Source organism: Pan paniscus, chromosome 6 (genome assembly GCF_029289425.2).
Source record: "Pan paniscus chromosome 6, NHGRI_mPanPan1-v2.0_pri, whole genome shotgun sequence".
In the NCBI taxonomy this organism is placed as follows: domain Eukaryota; kingdom Metazoa; phylum Chordata; class Mammalia; order Primates; family Hominidae; genus Pan; species Pan paniscus.
Genome location: NC_073255.2, coordinates 165,938,839 through 165,957,241, shown reverse-complemented (window position 1 = coordinate 165,957,241; position 18,403 = coordinate 165,938,839). Strand labels below are relative to the sequence as shown.

General features: G+C 46.2%; 1 protein-coding gene across 2 annotated transcripts in view; it reads right to left on the bottom strand.

Moving 5' to 3' along the window:
* The window catches only part of TSPAN33 (tetraspanin 33), a 28,947-nt gene extending 22,174 nt beyond the window's left edge, over nt 1–6,773 (bottom strand). For both annotated transcript variants that reach the window (XM_003813492.5, XM_008966044.4), the window contains exon 1: nt 6,645–6,773. In XM_003813492.5, coding sequence (XP_003813540.2) covers nt 6,645–6,746 — 102 coding nt within the window. In that variant the 5' untranslated portion in view covers nt 6,747–6,773. The remainder of the gene's footprint in view (nt 1–6,644) is intronic.
* Nucleotides 6,774–18,403: the final 11,630 nt, after the last annotated feature.

The window sequence follows — 18,403 nt, the reverse complement described above, 5'->3', positions numbered from 1 at the left end:
GCAGTTGCAGGTACTAATGTTCATGGGAGAAAGGAGAAAATGAAGAAAATTTTCTTATCTTGACTTTTTTTCTTGCAAATTGGGAAAAAATAGTCATGATTTGATGTTTAAAAGGAAAAACCCTTATTCTAGCCCATAAGACAGTACTTCAGGACCATCAGTAATAGGAGAGGAAAGGTTGCAGGGCCTCATCTTGAGGTCCTAAACAAAGGTTGTTATCCTGGCTCTTATGCCCAAATGCCAATAATTACAGGCAAATTAGCTCCCAGAGTCCATCTCTACTGGATTGCATTCAAGATCAAGGTAGGGCCAGGCATGGTGGCTCATGCCTGTAATCCCACTACTTTGGGAGGCCAAAGTGAGGAAGATCATTTGAGGCCAGGATTTGAAGACCAGTCTGGGCAACATAGTAAGTCCAGTCTCTAAAAAAAAATTAGCTGGGCATGGTGATGCATGCCTGTAGTCCAAGCTACTCAGCAGGGTGGGGTGGGACGATTGCTTGAACCCAAGCAGTCGAGGCTGCAGTGAGCTGTGATCCCATCACTGCACTCCAGCCTAGGTCAAAGAGCAACACCATGTCTAAACAAACAAACAAATAAACAAATAAATACGTAAATAAAAATTTTAAAAGGCCAAGGTGGTGTGACAAGCCTTGAGAAGCAGAGCTAGGGAAGCCCAGGAGACAACAGTGGAGCTCTGTTCATGGGATATATAGGAAATTTCTCCATAAACTAAAAAATATAAAGCTACCAATAATGATTGTCTCCTGCTCAGCTTTTTTTCTTTTCTCTTTGATTTTCTTCCTTTGTTTTTGGTTTTCCTTTGTTATGGTGAGAATGTGAGCAAAGAGGGTTGAGCAAAGGCTGGCCCTTCCCTAGCCAGTCCCTGTCTGCTTGCCACTCTCTTTCCTCCTCCCTGGAGGAGCGCTCAGCCTCACTCTCCACACCCACCCCCAGCAGGTGACCTCCAGGAGCATTTACAGGGACAGCAGTGGCAGTACTTTTTGTTGAGTGCTAAGGACCAGGCGCTGGGCTAAACACTCTCATTTAATTCTGACCACAAACCCAAGAGGGCGTTAGGATCTCCATTTTATAGAGCTGATGTTCAGAGAATTCCAGCAACTTTCCTCAGTTCACATGGCTAGTGAGCGGCTGAAGTGGGAATGGAACCTAGGTCTGGATGTCCCCAAAGCCTTATGAGCTTGGCCACTTGGCTGCCTTCCTATCTCTGCCTCCCAGTACCCCCAGGATTTTGCGTATTCACATCAGCCATCATGGGAGATGGGAAGCAGCTGCTTGTGGTTCCCTTGGGGGAGCAGCTGATAATCTCCAAATGGGCTGGTTTTCAGGCAGGGGAAGGAAGATTGCAGCTGGCGGCGGGGACAGGGTGCCAGCAGGGCCCAGGAGGTGGCTCAGAGGGAAGTCTCTGGAACAGCACTCTGAAAAGGGAAGGCATGGCGTTGCCACAGTGGGGCCACCAGCAGGCGTAGCCTCCAGGGAAAGCCCTAGCCTTGTCTGTCTTCCATAGTCCAAAGTCCAGGCTGCAAGAAGCAGTGGAGCCCCACTGTCTCAAGGCCCGCACCCCCTCCTTAGAATCTCTTTCCCTCCTGTTTTGAAGGTGATGGTGGAGACAGCTGAGGGTAAAGTGGTTCCCTGTGTGGCAATCAAAACCCTGTCCCTGCTCAGAGGGAAGTGGGCAAGGCAGTGGTCTCCACCTCTGGTTTCTCAGTCCTCCCTACCCTTATATCTGGATGAAGCCAAAGAGCTTTCAGCCTGTGGCCCCGGAGTAGGGCCACCTCTCTCCCTGCCCGTGACCTTCACATACTGGTCTTTCTGTGCTCTCCATGGCACTGCTGTTATGGGTGTCTGAGGTGGCGGCTGTCCATGGGAGGCTGGCTGTCAGCGCTCTCCCTCTGGATTGGGGGACACTGTCCCCCTGCAGTGGAGGAGTCCACAGGGCTCCTTCCTCAACAATGTCTGGGGCCAAGCCTTTGGCATCCTCCTCAGGCCACGGCTGGCTTTGTTCTTCCAAGGTTAAGAAAGAGGAAGGGAGGTCTGCAAGGGCTTGCAGTAAATAACCATTCAAACTCAAAGCCCTGGAGGGACTGGCCCAGCACTAGCCTCCTACAAAGATCTGAGAGGCACTCTATGTTTTCTTTTTTCTTTTTTTTGAGACGGAGTTTCACTTTTGTTGCCCAGCCTGGAATGTAATAATCTCGGCTCACTGCAATCTCTGCCTCCCAGGTTCAGGTGATTCTCCTGCCTCAGCCTCCGAAGTAGCTGGGAATACAGGTGTGCACCACCACACCTGTCTAATTTTTGCATTTTTAGTAGAGATGGGGTTTCACCATGTTGGCCAGGCTGATCTCGAACTCCTTACCTCAGGTGATCCACCTGCCCCGGCCTCCCAAAGTGCTGGGATTACAGGCATGAGCCACCGCGCCCAGCCTTCTTTTTTTCTTTTTAAAGGCTGCTTGACGTTTATGGTTTTCTACTTGGTACAGGGCAAACAAAGCTGCTGGGAAGTTAAGAAGTGTGCATGCGACCTGCATAGCAAAGGAGATGGTTCTTGTCTTCATTTCCCATATTTTGTAGTTTTTGTTGTTTTTATAAAAAGCATCTGTCTTCAGTTATGGAAGCCAGTCAAGTCTATGGGGAAGACGGCGGGGGTGGAGGAGGGAGGTGGTGGGCTCTGCCTCCTAGTGTATTTGGAAGTATAGGATGAGGGGGTTGGATGGCAGAAAGGGCCCCTGCCACTTAGAAGAGGTTTTTGCCTGGCTTGATGCCTGGTTACTTCCTCATGGTTTTTGAGCCAGACGAAAAGAAATGGTGCTGAGAGTGGCCTGGGTGATTCTGAGTGCCCAAGGACTCCAATACAGTAGTCCTGGATGGGAGAGTGGATTTCTTGAAGAAGATGCCCCACTGGTGGCTTGGCTCAGCCTAGGGAAGACCTGGACAGGGGTCCATATATGTGGCAGTGGAAGTGAGAAAATCCAGATGCTGTAGGCAGTAAGCACGTGTGGCTCTGAGGAGGGGATGGCTGCCATGTTTCTGACCTGGCTTAAGTGGAGGGTTGCTAGGCCGCCAGACCCACCACAGAGGAGAACACAGTTGGGTACCTCATCACCAAGAGTGCTCAAGGACCCCAGGTTGAGCTGCATCTTGACAGGCCAGTGTCCATGAGGAAGGGAGGACGGGCATCAAGCCTCTACCCTGTGGGGTTTGCTCTCTCACTCACCATCCAATAAACATTCAGTAAGCACCCAATTTATGCCAAACACAGCTGGGCACTGGGGATCCAGAAGTGAATAGGGCCGTGCCCACCCTCGAGAGCCCGAAGTCTAGAGGGGGAGACAGAGAAGTAAACACAATTGCAGCACAGGTAAGGGATGTGACAATAGAAGAATACAGAAGGTGCCATGGGAGCCCTGAGGCATGGCTGCTAGGGAAGCCTGGGCTGAGACACAGGGGCTGGAGGTCTGAGCTTCTGGGCTCTGCCTGACTCAAAAGCCAGCCAACTGCTGCCCTGAGTGGGAAAAGGACCAGTGAGGAAGGAGGTGGGCGGCACTGAATATTCCTGACAACACATGGCCAAGCTGAGAAAGCAGGCACCACCCCAATATCTGCACGGAGCTGTCCTGCAGAGGGAGGTGAGGAGAGGCAGCTGCTCTGTAGCCACCCTAACTGATTTAAATACAACATCTAGGATCTTAGAGCAGCTACTCCAGGCCATGGAATCCCCACAGTCAGTAACCCAGCAACATGATTCTGGGAAGAAAATCAGAACTCTCAGGTCAAAGGGGAAGTGAGATTTGAAACATGAACAGTAGGAACTGGTCCCAGTCCCCAAAAATTTATTAGTTTTCTGAGTCAGACTCCAAATGCCCCAAGAGTCAGGGCTTCTAGAGCAACAGCAGACGTAGCCACCATCACCACCAGCACCACTATTCAGAGCCCAGAGGATGCCGGACACCTTCCTAGTGGGTTCCAGGCACAGACACAATAACCACTGCCATGTGGCAGCTCCAGAAGCCGGCCAGAGCATGCACTCTGCCTGCAAAGGGTGTGGGCTGACCATCATCTCATCCATAGGTGCTTCCTGGGCAGAAGAGCAGAATTTGGTTAGGATGGTGGAAGTCTACAAAAAAGAAAGCATGGGAACCAGTCCCTGAAGAGGAGCTAGGAAGAAAGATGGCCCCCTGATCTGGGGAGGCAGCGTTTTCTCTCCAGCTGCTCTTGTATGAATATACCTGTGCAGCACTGGGTTTGGGGGAGAAGGGACATTCAATAACACCTGAAAAGTACTGTCCCCTAGGAAGGGCAATCAGGACACAGGGAGATTCATCCTTAGATCCAGCTCTAGGTCTTGAAGAAAGAAAATAGTCCCCAAAATGATTCATTCATCCTTAAATAGTTCACTGAGGCAGAAATTGTTTCTCCTTTAGAGGAGAAAGATTAAGGTCAGAGAGACAGATACATTGGCTTAGGGTCACACAGTAAGTTGGTGCCAAAAAGATGCTGAGCCTCTTGTCCTTCAGTGTGCTATTTCTAGAGCCTCTGATTTTTTATGAGTCTACTGTAGGGCCAAGAAGGGGCTCTATTCTAATTTGGGGTGGTGCTAGCTTGGCCACCCATGTCTTCTGACCTTGAATGAAGCATTTTTACCAAGGTAAATGGGTCTGTGGAGCCAAACTCTCTCCTGGCTGAGATCTCTCAAAGTCGTTTGTCCGATAAAAGGGGGGTAGGGTGGAGGTAGGGGGTAGGGAAGCTCGAGAAAAAAAAAATGACCAGGAACACAAGTGTAACAGATGCACCCAGCTGTTGTCACTGGCGAGCACATACAAGGGTGAGATACCAATGGCTCCAAGGGAGACAGTCTCGGCGGATAAAGGAAGTCAGAGTGACGACCTAAAGTCCCCGAAATGCTAGTGCTGGCTCCGAGGATGGCACGTCACTGGCCTGGCACACTCAGTGAGCACAGAGGAGACTTCACTGATACTTGCCCTTAGGTGGGGAGTCTCTTAGTACATCCCCCAGCACTGGTAGAGTGGTAAGGGATTTTCTTGTGTTTTTCCCTAACCTCCAGCTGAAGCAGAACCTAGACCATGGGAACTTGGGTTGACTGGTTAACTACTAATACTGCCCATACCCCAGCTATAGCAGCAGCCATCTGTGCTGAGGACTTTCCCCAGCGGCACTGTGGTTCAGTAGAAAGGTCACCAGACCAAGCCTGCTAACCAGCTGTTGGACCTTGGACAAAACATTTAACATCTCTGTGCTTTAGTTTTCTACATTTTATAGACATAAACACAGATGCTGGACAAGATGTCTTCTAAAATTTTTTTCCAGTTTTAAAACTGAGCATTTGATAGGAGCACAAGTTTCATTTTCCCCAGGAGTAGGATGGCTGAGTGCGCTGTCATCACCACCCTATGGGATTTCTCTCATTTGTCCCAACAGGCCAGCACTTATGGGCTTTGTGTCTGCACTTCACCCCACGGGCCCTGTGAAACCTTTCCAGCAAATGGCTTAGATGTCTGTTCTGCTCCCTCCCCTAGGAAACATATTTTAGACTCAATTCTTCCCTCCTGCAAGTCTGAACTTTAGGTCTCCAGCTGAAGTGGGCAAGGATGGTGGGCTCCAGAAGCAGCAGCTCTGGTGTGGTAGGAGCCAGAAGAGGAGGTGAATGGGGGAAGGATGTCCCTATGTTCTCACACCCCAGGACCTCCAGGACTCTCTAGCCAGGAAACAGGGTCGAGCTGGCATTGCATGATCTGGTTCAGCTCAATTCTCAGCTTCAGCAGTCTTTCTGCCACCCCTGATCACACTGGGTTGGATTTGTGGGGGAGGGAGTCAAGGCCTGCAGACATGAACATACATGCTTAGATCGGTCAAGTCAACAATGAACGGCAGAGTGGGATGGGAATCCAGGTGTCCGGAGTCCCAGCCCAGTACTTTTTCCACCCCAAGCAGAAGATTCTGAAAGGACCCCTGGCCCTCTGGCCCAACATGGGGTCCTGTTTAAAGACACTGGTGATTGCCAGGCTCCAGGGGTGAAGTCTGATCCTGAGAAGGGTGGCAGGGAGGGGGCAAAGTTTGGGGCAGTGCTGGGATGGGAAAGACATCTGCACCTGGAGGCCATTCTTCCTAGACTTTGGGGGGGTGGAGGTGGGGGTAGATGAGGCCTGCAAAAGGAAGAGATGATGCCAGTAACCCATCCTCTCTGAGGTGGTGGAGAGAGAGGTTTGGGTTTTTCCTTCCTCTTCTTTCTTTGCCAGCCGGGCCTCCAGGCCCCCAGGCCTGAAAGTCAGCCTCCATCCCCGACCCCCATCATGAATGTGTCAGTGGGTCCGCCTTGGGCCAACAGGCTCCCTCAAACCCACATTTCTAGCCTAACACAGACCCTCCTCCGACGCCCCGAGAATACCCATCAGTCTTTACTGATTCCCTGGCATACCCTCCTCCCTACAACGCCCCCTGCAGACGCGGCGTCCCCGGGGTGTCCCTCCCCAGGATAAATTCCCCCAAAGTGCCGTCAGCCCAGAAAACTCGGCAGTGCGGCTCCCGCGCGTGGGGCACCCCGGGCCACCCTTCCACCCCGCGGGGGGACCCCGCCGCCCAGGTGCCCTCGACCCCGAGACTCACCCAGAAGAGCATGTTGAAGAAGAAGAGCAGGTATTTCACCAGCGGGCTGACGAAGGAGAACTCCTCCCCGGAGGCGGCCGGCGCCCGGGGTCTCCGCGCCATGGCCCCGCCGCCGCCGCCGCCCCCGGGGGCCTATTTCCCAGCGGCTGCCGGCCGGCCTGTGTGCCCCGCGCCCGGGGGCATGAGCCGAGCCGCGCCGCGCAGGAGCCCGGCCGGCGGGGGAGCCTGCGCTGCGGCGGGAGGCGCCCGAGCCGGGGGGCCGGGAGCGGCGCGGGCCGGGGAACCGCGCCTGGAGCTGCTGGAGCCGCGGTGGGCAGCGCGAGCGGACGAGACTCACCCGCGGCCGCAGGACCAGCCCGGCCAGCCAGGCGCCCAGGAAACCCGGCCCGCCCCCGGCCGCTCATTGGCGCGACGGCTGGAGCCCGACTTCCCATTGGCTCGTGGCTGATGTCACTAAGTATCCAGCCATCCCTCTCCACCGAGAGTCGGGGGAGACACCTGTTCTGTGAGGGATAACTTGTTAAAGGGTCAGCGGTTCTGCCTCTCCCCTACCCCTAAGGGAAAGCATCCAGGCTGCAGCTGCTCAAAGGAACAAGAGTGAGGAGAAGGAATGCACAGTGCATCCCACACCCACGTCCTCCGCCCAGCTGCTGTGCACATATGCAAACACACATACATTAAAATCAACAAGTACGCACACCGTGTGTTGAGCAATGCGCCGAAAGCTCTGGGAACACGGGAGAACAGAAACAATCCCTGGGGGATGACAATAAAATCAGGGAGACAAAACTAACCTACACATAACAATTAGACCAAGGGTAGATGCAATCTTGTTTAGTAACTATACATTTTAAATGCTTATTTCAGAAGCTCTACAACCCAACAGTGGAAATTTGGAAACATCACCGCCAATCCCGCCATCCTAATTCATTGCTGTCTCAATTCCCGCCCCCGCAGCCCCTCTTCCCTTGGTCTACTTGCAGACACCGTTTTTAACATGCTGATCCGGCACACACAGGTTGAGTGCAGCGTAGCTGGCGAATATATTATGCTGGCTACCCTAACTAATACAAGTGTGAACCTCGGGGAGGGAATCTGATTCCACCATAATTAGCTGCGTGAAAGCTGCAAGCTACTTAATCTCTCGGAGCCTCAGTTTGTTTAATGTTAAATGGGAGAGTCCTGACCTAGATGTCGATTTGAGGATTAAATGAGATAATGCATGTAGCTCACTTAGCACATGGCTGGCACATGGAAGGCTCATCAAAGGCATTACAGTATTTCGTTTTAGCAGAATTAAGAATCCAGTGTGGAAATATGATAACCGCACAAATAATTATAATACGTTTGGTAGAAGGTTAGTGAAGATAGCGTGGCAAGTGAAATTAGGGGAGGATGGGATTTAGAATAGTAGAGACGGAGGGGAAACATAATCCAGGTGGATTAAAAAAAAGGGGGTGAACCAAAGCCTGGAGGTGCAAAAGCACGCCATGTGTTTCGTGCAAAATAAGCAGACTGCTGTGGCTGGAGCACAGGGTATGCTTGGAATAGCAGTGGGATATAATGCTGACCGATGCCGTTACATGTGGAATTGTGTTAAAACTGCGGAAGTAATTGAATATCAGATTGGGGAGTTAGTGCTTAATTGACTTGGAAATAAGAGTTTTGGAGAAAAGGATGATGGAAAACCCATGGTTTTCAGTTGGAGTGGGAAAGAGGCTGGAGAGAGAAAGGTTTGTTAGAAGCATGCTGCTCATCATCCAGATAATCAGAAATCAGGAACTCATTTAGGAGTAATAGACAGAATAATAGATGGTTAGGAGAGGATAGAAGGGAAGGCATTGGAAAGATAGAATCTCTAGGGCTAGGCTGTGGTGACAAGCAGGCATAACAGGAGCACCAAGAGTGGAGGTTAAAGAAGGCAGTCACAGCCAGGTTACTGGGAGATTACTGGCCCTTAACAGGTTAAGTGACACTGGAGATCAGTTTTAGTATAAAGCAGGTAGGGTGGGCAGAAGTCATTTTCCAAGAGGTTAATGAGTGAATAGGTAGGTGCCCATTTTCAGATGTTAGAGCGGGGAGGATAGAGAAATAGACCAAGATGCTGAATGTTTCTATTAGATGATCTTCCAGAAATCAGTTTTATTTTTTTGAAACGGAGTCTCACTCTGTCGCCCAGGCTGGAGTGCAGTGGCCTGATCTCAGCTCACTGCAACCTCCGCCTCCCTGGTTCAAGCGATTCTCCTGCCTCAGTCTCCCAAGTAGCTGGGATTACAGGCACCCGCCACCATGCCTGGCTAGTTTTTGTATTTTTAGTAGAGATGGGGTCTCACCATGCTGGCCAGGATGGTCTGAACTCCTGACCTTAGGTGATCCACCCTCATGGGCCTCCCAAAGTGCTGGGATTACAGGCATGAGCCACTGTGCCCAGCCAAGAGATCATTTTTAATTGAGACGGGAAGAAGAAGGAATATCACAGTGTCAAGGAAGGAATGGGTGGTGAAATGGAAGCTGTGAACGAAACTGTGGACATCTCTGTCTGGCTTTGAAGGTTATGGGAGCCTTAAGGGACTTCAGAGTGAAGGGAAAGTTCTCTGTTAGCATATAAGAGACCTAACATGTTCGTAGGAAACAAAACAAAACAAAACAAAACAAAACAGTCAAAAGGGATTAAGGTGGATAATGGCTGGAATGAGGTTTTGGAATTAACAGGTAGAGACGGGATTAGCCTTCAAAGTGATGACCACAATGTCCCTCATGTGGAAGTCACGGACGGCATCACAAAGTAGGAAGCCATGCAGCTATAGAACAAAGAATTAGGAAACTCTCTCTGTACTGAGTTGGAACCATCTCCAAGTTAACTCATTACGTTTAAAAAGCAAAATGAGGCCGGGGTGGCTCATGCCTGTAATCCCAGCACTTTGGGAGGCCGAGGCAGCCAGATCACGAGGTCAGGAGATCAAGACCATCCTGGCTAACACGGTGAAACCCTGTCTCTACTAAAAATACAAAAAAATTAGCCGGGTGTGGTGGCGGGCACCTGTAGTCCCAGCTACTCGGGAGGCTGAGGAAGGAGAATGGCGTGAACCTGGGAGGCGAAGGTTGCAGTGAGCCGAGATCGCACCACTGCACTCCAGCCTGGGCGGCAGAGCAAGACTCCGTCTCAAAAAAAAAAAAAAAAAAAGCAACATGAGGGACAGTGGATACAATATATTACATTCTGGTTAAAGAGAAAGAGAGAAAACAAAAATAAGGAATAACATTTATATTTGCTTCCCTCTGCCTAAATAAACTCTGGAAGGAAACGTAAGACATTAAGAAAGGAGGTTACATACTGGGATGGTGATGAGAACTGAAAAGAGAGGAGAGAGACTTTTCACTGTGTGCCATTTTATTCTTTGTTTTTTTTTTGTTTTTTTTTCTTTGCAGCATAAAGTGTATTAATGATTCAAAATGAAAAAATTACACAAATTGAAAAATCAGAAAGATTTAAAAATTGGAAAAATGTATCTTTACTATAGAATGCTACGCAGCCATTTAAAATAACATAGAAAACATATGTACTGACTTGCAAAAAGGTCCATGACATATGAGGTGCAAAAATCAGGTTGTAGAATAAAGTATACAGAGTATCTGACAATCAGTGAATAGTTTCAACTTATTTCGAGTCCTTGGAAAAGGTATTCAGTTCTTTGGAATACATAATGTGGCCATTTAAAATGGAATTCAATGGAAAAGGTATTTCAGTTATGTGGAATATATAATGTGGCCATTTAAAATGGAATTCAAAGCAGATGTGGTGGCTCATGCCTGTAATCCCAGCACTTTGGGAGGCCAAGGTGGGCAGCTGACTTGAGGCCAGGAGTTTGAGACCAGCCTGGCCAACATGGCAAAACTCTATCCCTACTAAAAATACAAAACTTCGCTGGGCGTGGTGGTGTGCACCTGTAATCTCAACTACTTGGGAGGCCGAAGCACAAGAACTGCTTGAACCCAGGAGGTGGAGGTTGCAGTGAGCCAAGATTGCACCACTGCACTCCAGCCAGGGTGACAGAAATTCTGTCTCCAAAAACACAAAAAAACAAAACAAAAGAAAACAAACAAATAAAAAATGGAACCCAAAAAACTTATGTAATAGTATGTAAGATTTTAACAATATAAACATATTCACAGTAAGAAATATGGGCCAATTTCAACAGAGATGAAAAAATATAAAAGTAAAATCAGCCGTGTTGTTGTGACGGGATGTGTAGTAATTTTTAGCTTAAAAATATATTTAATATTATTATATATGATTATGAAAATAATTAAAATATTTGAGTGGTATCTCTGTAAAGAAAGAGGGTCATGTTGCTGGAGCTAACATTGGCAAGAAGGTATGTGAAGAGAGAAGCAGTGACACGGTGTAGACGAGGAGCTTTAGGAAAGGGGAGTTCTGGGTAGAGCAAGGCAGGAGACTCCAGGCAAGACGGGTCAGCAGCAGTGATGGCTCAGCTCGTGTGGCTGATGACTGTGGGGATCCCAGTTGGCCAGGCTGGTGATTTCCTTCAAAAAGCATGTAGGCCGGGCGTGGTGGCTCACACCTGTAATCCCAGCACTTTGGGAGGCTGAGGTGGGTGGATCACGAGGTCAGGAGTCGAGATCAACCTGACTAACATGGTGAAACCCTGTCTCTACTAAACATACAAAAATTAGCTGGGCGTGGTGGTGCGTGCCTGTAATCCCAGCTACTCAGGAGGCTGAGGCAGGAGAATCGCTTGACCCTGGGAGGCAGAGGTTGCAGTGAGCCGAGATCAGGCCACTGTGCTCAAGCCTGGGCGACAGAGCAAGACTCTGTCTCAAAAAAAAGGAAAAAAGAAAAAGGCATGTAGTAGCCTGGAGAGCCCACGGTGAGAACTACAAATGCTGGAAACTGCAAAGAGGTAAGTGATTCTGGGCTGCACCATTTGAAATGCACCGTCGAAAAGCCCATCTGTGGGATCTAGGATTATTAGAGAACTAACTGCTGGTATGTAACTCTGGAAGGATTGGAAGGTTTGTCTGCACCATTCTCTCTGTTTAGCAAGTTTTCCTTCTTTTTTTTTTTTTTGTATTTTAACTTTTCATTGACATGTAATATATCTACAAAATGCAGCATTCTCTTTTATGTACGTGCTTTTTTTTTTTTTTTTGAGAGGGAGTCTCGCTCTGTCGCCCAGGCTGGAGTGCAGTGGCGTCATCTCGGCTCACTGCAGGCTCCGCCTCCTGGGTTCACACCATTTTCCTGTCTCAGCCTCCCGAGTAGCCAGGACTACAGGTACCTGCCACCATGCCCGGCTAATTTTGTTTTTGTATTTTTAGTAGAGACAGGGTTTCACCGTGTTAGCCAGGATGGTCTCGATCTCCTGACCTTGTGATCCTCCCGCCTCAGCCGCCCAAAGTGCTGGGATTATAGGCATAAGCCATTGAGCCCGGCCTTATATGCTTCTTTCTATCTTTTATATATGTCCTTTTAAAATCTGAGATCAGTACAAAACTATATGTCCAGAGCCATCACAATTTTGTAAAATAAAAAGAATTATATATTTTAAAACACAATGTTGTATACCATAAATATATATAATTTTTGTGTCAATAAAAAATAAAGAAAACAATTGGTTTATAAATGTATAGAAGGAAAGGCATCATAATATAAATAATGATTATCTCTGTGTGGTAGGATATTTGTTGCTCTCTATTTGTGTTACTTTTCCTTTTCCCCAGATTTTCTTTAGTGAATATGTTCTATTTTTATTTTTTTGAATATGTTTTATTTTTATTGGCAAGAAAAATTTTTGTAGTTCTTGTTTTCTCTTTTGGTTAGAAATGTTTTCAAATGCACAGAAAAGTAGAAATCCAGAAACATCTACAGTATTCCCATTACCAAATTTTCCCATTTTCTCATGTTTCCTTCTTCCATTTTTGAGCTATCATGTCATTTAACCCATTAATTTCACTTTCATATCTAAAAATAATGACTTTTTATATAACTATGATAACGTTATCATTCCTGATAAGTTTAACAATAATTTCCTAATATAATTTTGTGCCCAGTTCATACTTAAATTTCCCCAGTTGACCCCAGAATATCTTACAGCTGGTTTGTTCAAACCAGGATTGAATCAAGAACTAGTCATTGCACTTGGTATTATGTGGGGTTCTTTTTGAGAAACCTGACGTAATTAGAACTTCATAAGCAATATAATGTTTCATGAAGAAGGTGGCATTTGGAATCTGAGTCCTCAAGGATATGTCAGAATCGACATGGGTAGAGAAGTGAGGTCACTTCAGGAGCAGAGATCAAAGTGAGCAAATTCAGAGAGACAGAAAGGGGGCAGGTGTGTTTGGCTAGTGGCAAGTAGCCCCATGTATTTGGATCAAAGGGGAGAGAATAAGGCGGGATACAATTAGTAAAATAAATTAGAAACAGATCATGGAGGGCCTTGAGGATTGTTTCCAGTTCCAGTTCACTCTGTAGACAACTTGAGATTTCTAGTGAGCCCCAGTGATAACAACCCATCAGTCCATAATGCCTGTAGGACTCTGCCTGTGTTGCATTAGTATGTGTACCCCTGGCACCTAGCAGAGCATGGGACACAGGATGTATTCAGTGTCGAAAACATGGTGCTCAGCTAGGTGCGGTGGCTCACGCCTGTAATCCTAGCACTTTGGGAGGCCCAGGTAGGTGGATCACCTGAGGTCAGGAGTTCAAGACCAGCCAGACCAACATGGCGAAACCCCGTCTCTACTAAAAATCCAAATCTAGCCAAGTGTGATGGTGCGCCTGTAGTCCCAGCTACTTGGGAGGCTGAGGCAGGAGAATCGCTTGTACCCGGGAGGTGGAGGTTGCAGTGAGCTGAGATCGCGCCACTGCATTCCAGCCTGGGCGACAGAGCAAGACTCTATTTTAAAAGAAAAGAAAAGAAAAAAAAAAGAAAACATGGTGCTATTAAAGGATTTTTAGTTGGAGACTGACGTGTCAAAATCTCCTTTGGGAAGATTTAAAAAATTAGGTGGTAATGATGGTGACTAGAATAAGAATTTAGAGAAGAGAACTAGCAGAATGGGTTGCAGTAATTGAAGAGGAGGTGAGGCTTGGTTTCCCTAGATGGGGACACAGCCTAAGCAAAGATGAGCAGTTGGGAATGAGTTCAGGGTGGCATAATGACTACAGAGGAGAAAAAGCTTTGTGGTGTTTTGAGAAATAAGACTCCAAAAGATAGGGTCACGATAGTTTAGGGGGTCTAATATTGGTCATTTGCCTCTGTTGTTACTTAATAAATGACCTCTGATCATATTCAAATTCAAGATTTGGGGTTTTAAAAATTGTTTCTACTTATGTTTTTTTCATATAAGAATCACTTTTAGTTCAATAAGAAAGACAAAATTAGATAAGAGTATTCTGAGTCTAAAAAGAATTAATAACTCAGGAGAGCCTAAACTAAGGGAATATTAAATCAGAAGTATATTGGATTGTGTTTACTTCAAATGTATTAGACAATTAGAATACGACACTGAGCACAATTGCATATGTGAAATGGGACTGTGATTGGCAGTGCTCAAAAAAGGAAGGGGGTAGGGATAATATGACACATTTAGAGGAAGCTTAGCAAGTTTAGTTAAAATAAACTTAATAAAGAAAGCAGAACATTTGCTTCAACCTCACAGGAAATTGTGTGCTCTTATTGAAGCTTGACAGTTTGTTTCCTCTTCAAAAAGAGTTTGGACCCTTCTTGATGATAATCAAGTTAAGTTGGTAGGTGTGGGGATTGGTGTTAAACTAAAAAGGAAAAAAAAAAAAAAACTAGTTACATTTACCTTGATGTCCAGTAAATGATTCAAACTTGTTTGAATTATTTATTGGTGGTTCTTAAGATTTTCTGAGCTCAGGGATTGTTTGGTGAGTTTGTTGAAAGAGCAGATTTCCAGGCCCTAGCCCCAGTGATTCTGATTCTCGGTTGAGAGGTTAGGTTGAGAAAACAAGCACACTGAAAATTTACCTTCTCTAACAAGCAGCCTGTGTAATTCTGATGTGGATCATCTATGGACAATACTTTTTAAAAACATCTCTAAAGGATCTAGTATCTTTCCTTAGGTAAGCATAGGGCTTGCACAATTAAAAAATAAGTTCTAGTTTAAATTTTTTTTTGTTTTGCTTTATTTTGCTTTTTTGAGACAGGTCTCACTCTGTCGCCCTGCCTGGAGTGCAGTGGCACAATCTTGGCTCACTACAACCTCTTCCTTCCAGGCTCAAGCGATCCTCCTGCCTCAGCCTCCTAAGTAGCTGGGACTACAGGCACATACCACCACGCCCAGCTGAATATATATATATGTATATATACATATATATATACACACACATATATACACACACATATATAAATATACCATATATATAACACATATATAATATAAAAATATATATTTTATATATATATATATTTTTTTTGGGGGGTGGGGGGGTAGAGATGGAGTTTTGCCATGTTGCCCAGGCTGGTCTTGAACTCCTGGGCTCAAGCAATCGGCACCCTCTAAGGCTCCCAAAGTGCTGGGATTACAGGTGTGAGCCACTGCACCTGGCCAGTCTTTTTTTTTTTTCTTTTTAAAAAAAAGCTTGTTAGGACTATGTTCAGCTGCAGGTAACAGAAAAACAACCAACCATGGCTTAAACAAGTTTTGTTTTGTTTTTATTTGCTTTTTGTCTCAGGCAACAAGAAGTCTGGGGACGGACTGTTCAGGGCTGATCCTTTGCACTCAAAGACTTACTAAAGTCCTCAAGGAGCCAGGAGCCAGGCTCCTTCTATTTTTCTGCTACCCCATCTTAGGGAGCAACCTTCATTCTCATGGTCACAAGGTAGCTGCTGCACATCCAAACATCACACTCACATTCCAGGCAGGGAAAGAGAGAAGCAAAAGTTACACGCCGGACACATTTGTCCCTTTTACAAAATATTCACAGATGCTTTACCAGTAACTTGTGCTAATATCTCATTGGCTAGAACTGGGCCACATCATCACCTCTGAGTAAATATTGCTAACTGAAGGTACTACTCCCCTGAAGGAAAAAAAAGTGGGGTTCTATTAAGAAAGAAGGGCAGAAATGATATGAGTAGGAAACTAGAATGTCTGCCCCAAATTGTTTATTTTATTTTATTTATTTTTTTGAGACGGAGTCTCTCTCTGTTGCCCAGGCTGGAGTGCAGTGGAACGATCTGGGCTCACTGCAACCTCTGCCTCCCGGGTTCAAGTGATTCTCCTGCCTCAGCCTCCCTAGTAGCTGGGACTACAGGCGTGCGACATCACGCCTGACTAATTTTTGTATTTTTAGTAGAGACGGAGTTTCACCACATTAGCCAGGCTGGTCTCGAACTCCTGACCTCAGGCAATCCGCTTGCCTTGGCCTCCCAAAGTGCTGGGATTACAGGTGTGAGCCACCACGCCCGGCCCACAAAGTGTTTATTATATGTTAAAATGTCTATCAGAATATCTGTATGCATTATTTCAGATGCTTGTGTGAGCCTAATGTGTAAGTTAAGGTCCACAGAATTGGTTATAAATTCATTTAATAAATATGTATTTCTTGGCAAAGGCACACAACGATGAAGGAGCCACTGTCAGTGCCCTTGAGAAGCTCACGATCTAACTGGGGAGTTAGACATGTGTATAACTGTAATGGAAGTTTTGGATGGTCTACCATATCCCTATGTACCCATAACTGCTCCATCCCCATCCATAGAGGTGGTGGCTATTTTGTACCATGTGATCCTGCCCACCCACCATCCACTCCCCGCAGATAAGTCCTGATCTAAACTGGGCCAATGAATTCCTTCCCTCTCAAAACACAGAGATACTCACTCACTCTTTGTGTGGCTAAACCTCTAACAGATACACTTGGTAGCAGAGGGACACCCATGTTTTTTTGCCATGGGGACTAAAGAGTGAAATAGTTGATTTGCTGCAGGAGAATGAACCAGTCACCCAGGGAAGAGCACAGAGGAGAGAGACTTGGAGAGAAGAGTGTTTAATTCCTGGATTAATCCCTCAGGCCCAGCTGGCCACATGCAGTTTAGTCTGAAGAGTTTCCTTGTTATTCTTTTAATAGACTTCCTGTTAGTCTAGTGTAAGTTAGTTTCTCTTTCTTTCAACCAAATAATTCTTATTATTACAATGGCAAACTATAGGATGCAATAAATAGTACAAGGAAAATATGAGCAAAGCTCGTTTGGAGCAGGAGGAAAAGAGAACTTGACATGGCTAGAAGGGAAGTGGGCCGGAATGAAAGGGAAGCGAAGCGCTGAAGAGGAGAGAGCAGTGGCATTTGAGCTGAGCTAGAGGAAGGAGGAGGATTCTGCTGAACAGAGAAGACAGGAAAGTGCATGGTGATCCAGAGGGGTGCAAACGTATGGTCAACAGGAGGCAGCCAGTGGTCCATGTGTAAGGCCTATGAAAGGAGTGGCAGATGAGGCTACCCACGGAGACTGGCACCCAACCATGCCTGAGGATAAGATTAAGCATGTCTGTTCTTGTCAGCATGGTTATACCTGTTTAAGTATGTCATATAGCAAAAGTTATGCTAAATAAGTCAGCAAAATAAAAGATCAGAGGAACTTGAAATAATAGGCAGAGTCAACGTGAAACAACTGAAACAAGTAATTTAAACAAAAGAATGGGCTTAAGTAGGAAAAGATGATTTTAAAAAACTTTATAGGCCAGGCGCGGTGGCTTACACCTGTAATCCCAGCACTTGGGGAGGCTGAGGTGGGCAGATCACGAGGTCAGGAGATCAAGACCATCATGATCTTCATCATGGTGAAACCCCATCTCTACTAAAAATACAAAAATTAACTGGGCGTGGCGGCGGGGGCCTGTAGTTCCAGCTACTTGGGAGGCTGAGGCAGGAGAATTGCTTGAATCTGGGAGGCAGAGGTTACAGTGAGCAGAGATCATGCCACTGCACTCCAGCCTGGAGACAGAGCTAGACTCTGTCTAAAAACAAACAACAAAAAATAAAGATGAAATTTGTCTCTTGTTGAAAGAGGTTGGATATAATTGGGTTTCATAGACTACATTACCTCTATTATTAAATTCATGTATTTGTGATAGTACTTGCAGGGGGTAGAAATTACCTCTGGCAATTTTGACTAAGATTAGTCTTGGATTTTATGTCACCTTGATTATAGGAGAACTGTGACTCACCTTTTCAAGGTGATGTATTTGTAATAGGATACTATTCTCGGTGGTACTGTGTGTGGATACTCACCATGGATAAAAACCTGTGATAATAGATTTAATCTGTGAAAAGAATTTGGATCCTTGCATCCAGAATGAAGTTATGCTTACAGGAGTGTTCAAACGCAGCACAGCAAACAAGCTGTGAGCACCCATTTCATGTCAGGCATTGTACCAAGGGCCGGGGTACAAACGTGAATGAGGCAGCCTGTGCTCGCTTCGGCAGCACATACACTGAAATTGAAAAACACAGCCTTAGCCCTGACCTAAGGAGCATGCGATCTAGCCACAAGCCTAGCTACATTGTTTGGATTCAAAACACAAGTGACTTCTGCTTTACCAATAATGTCCAGAATGTAAATTTGAAAAGAATCATGATAATTCCAGAAACAACATACCAACACCTTTTTAAATAGAAAAAAAATTACTTCAAACTATTGTACAATTAGGACATATTCATCATAAAAATATATAAACAATAAAAAAGGAAGAAAATGAAAATCACTGCCACT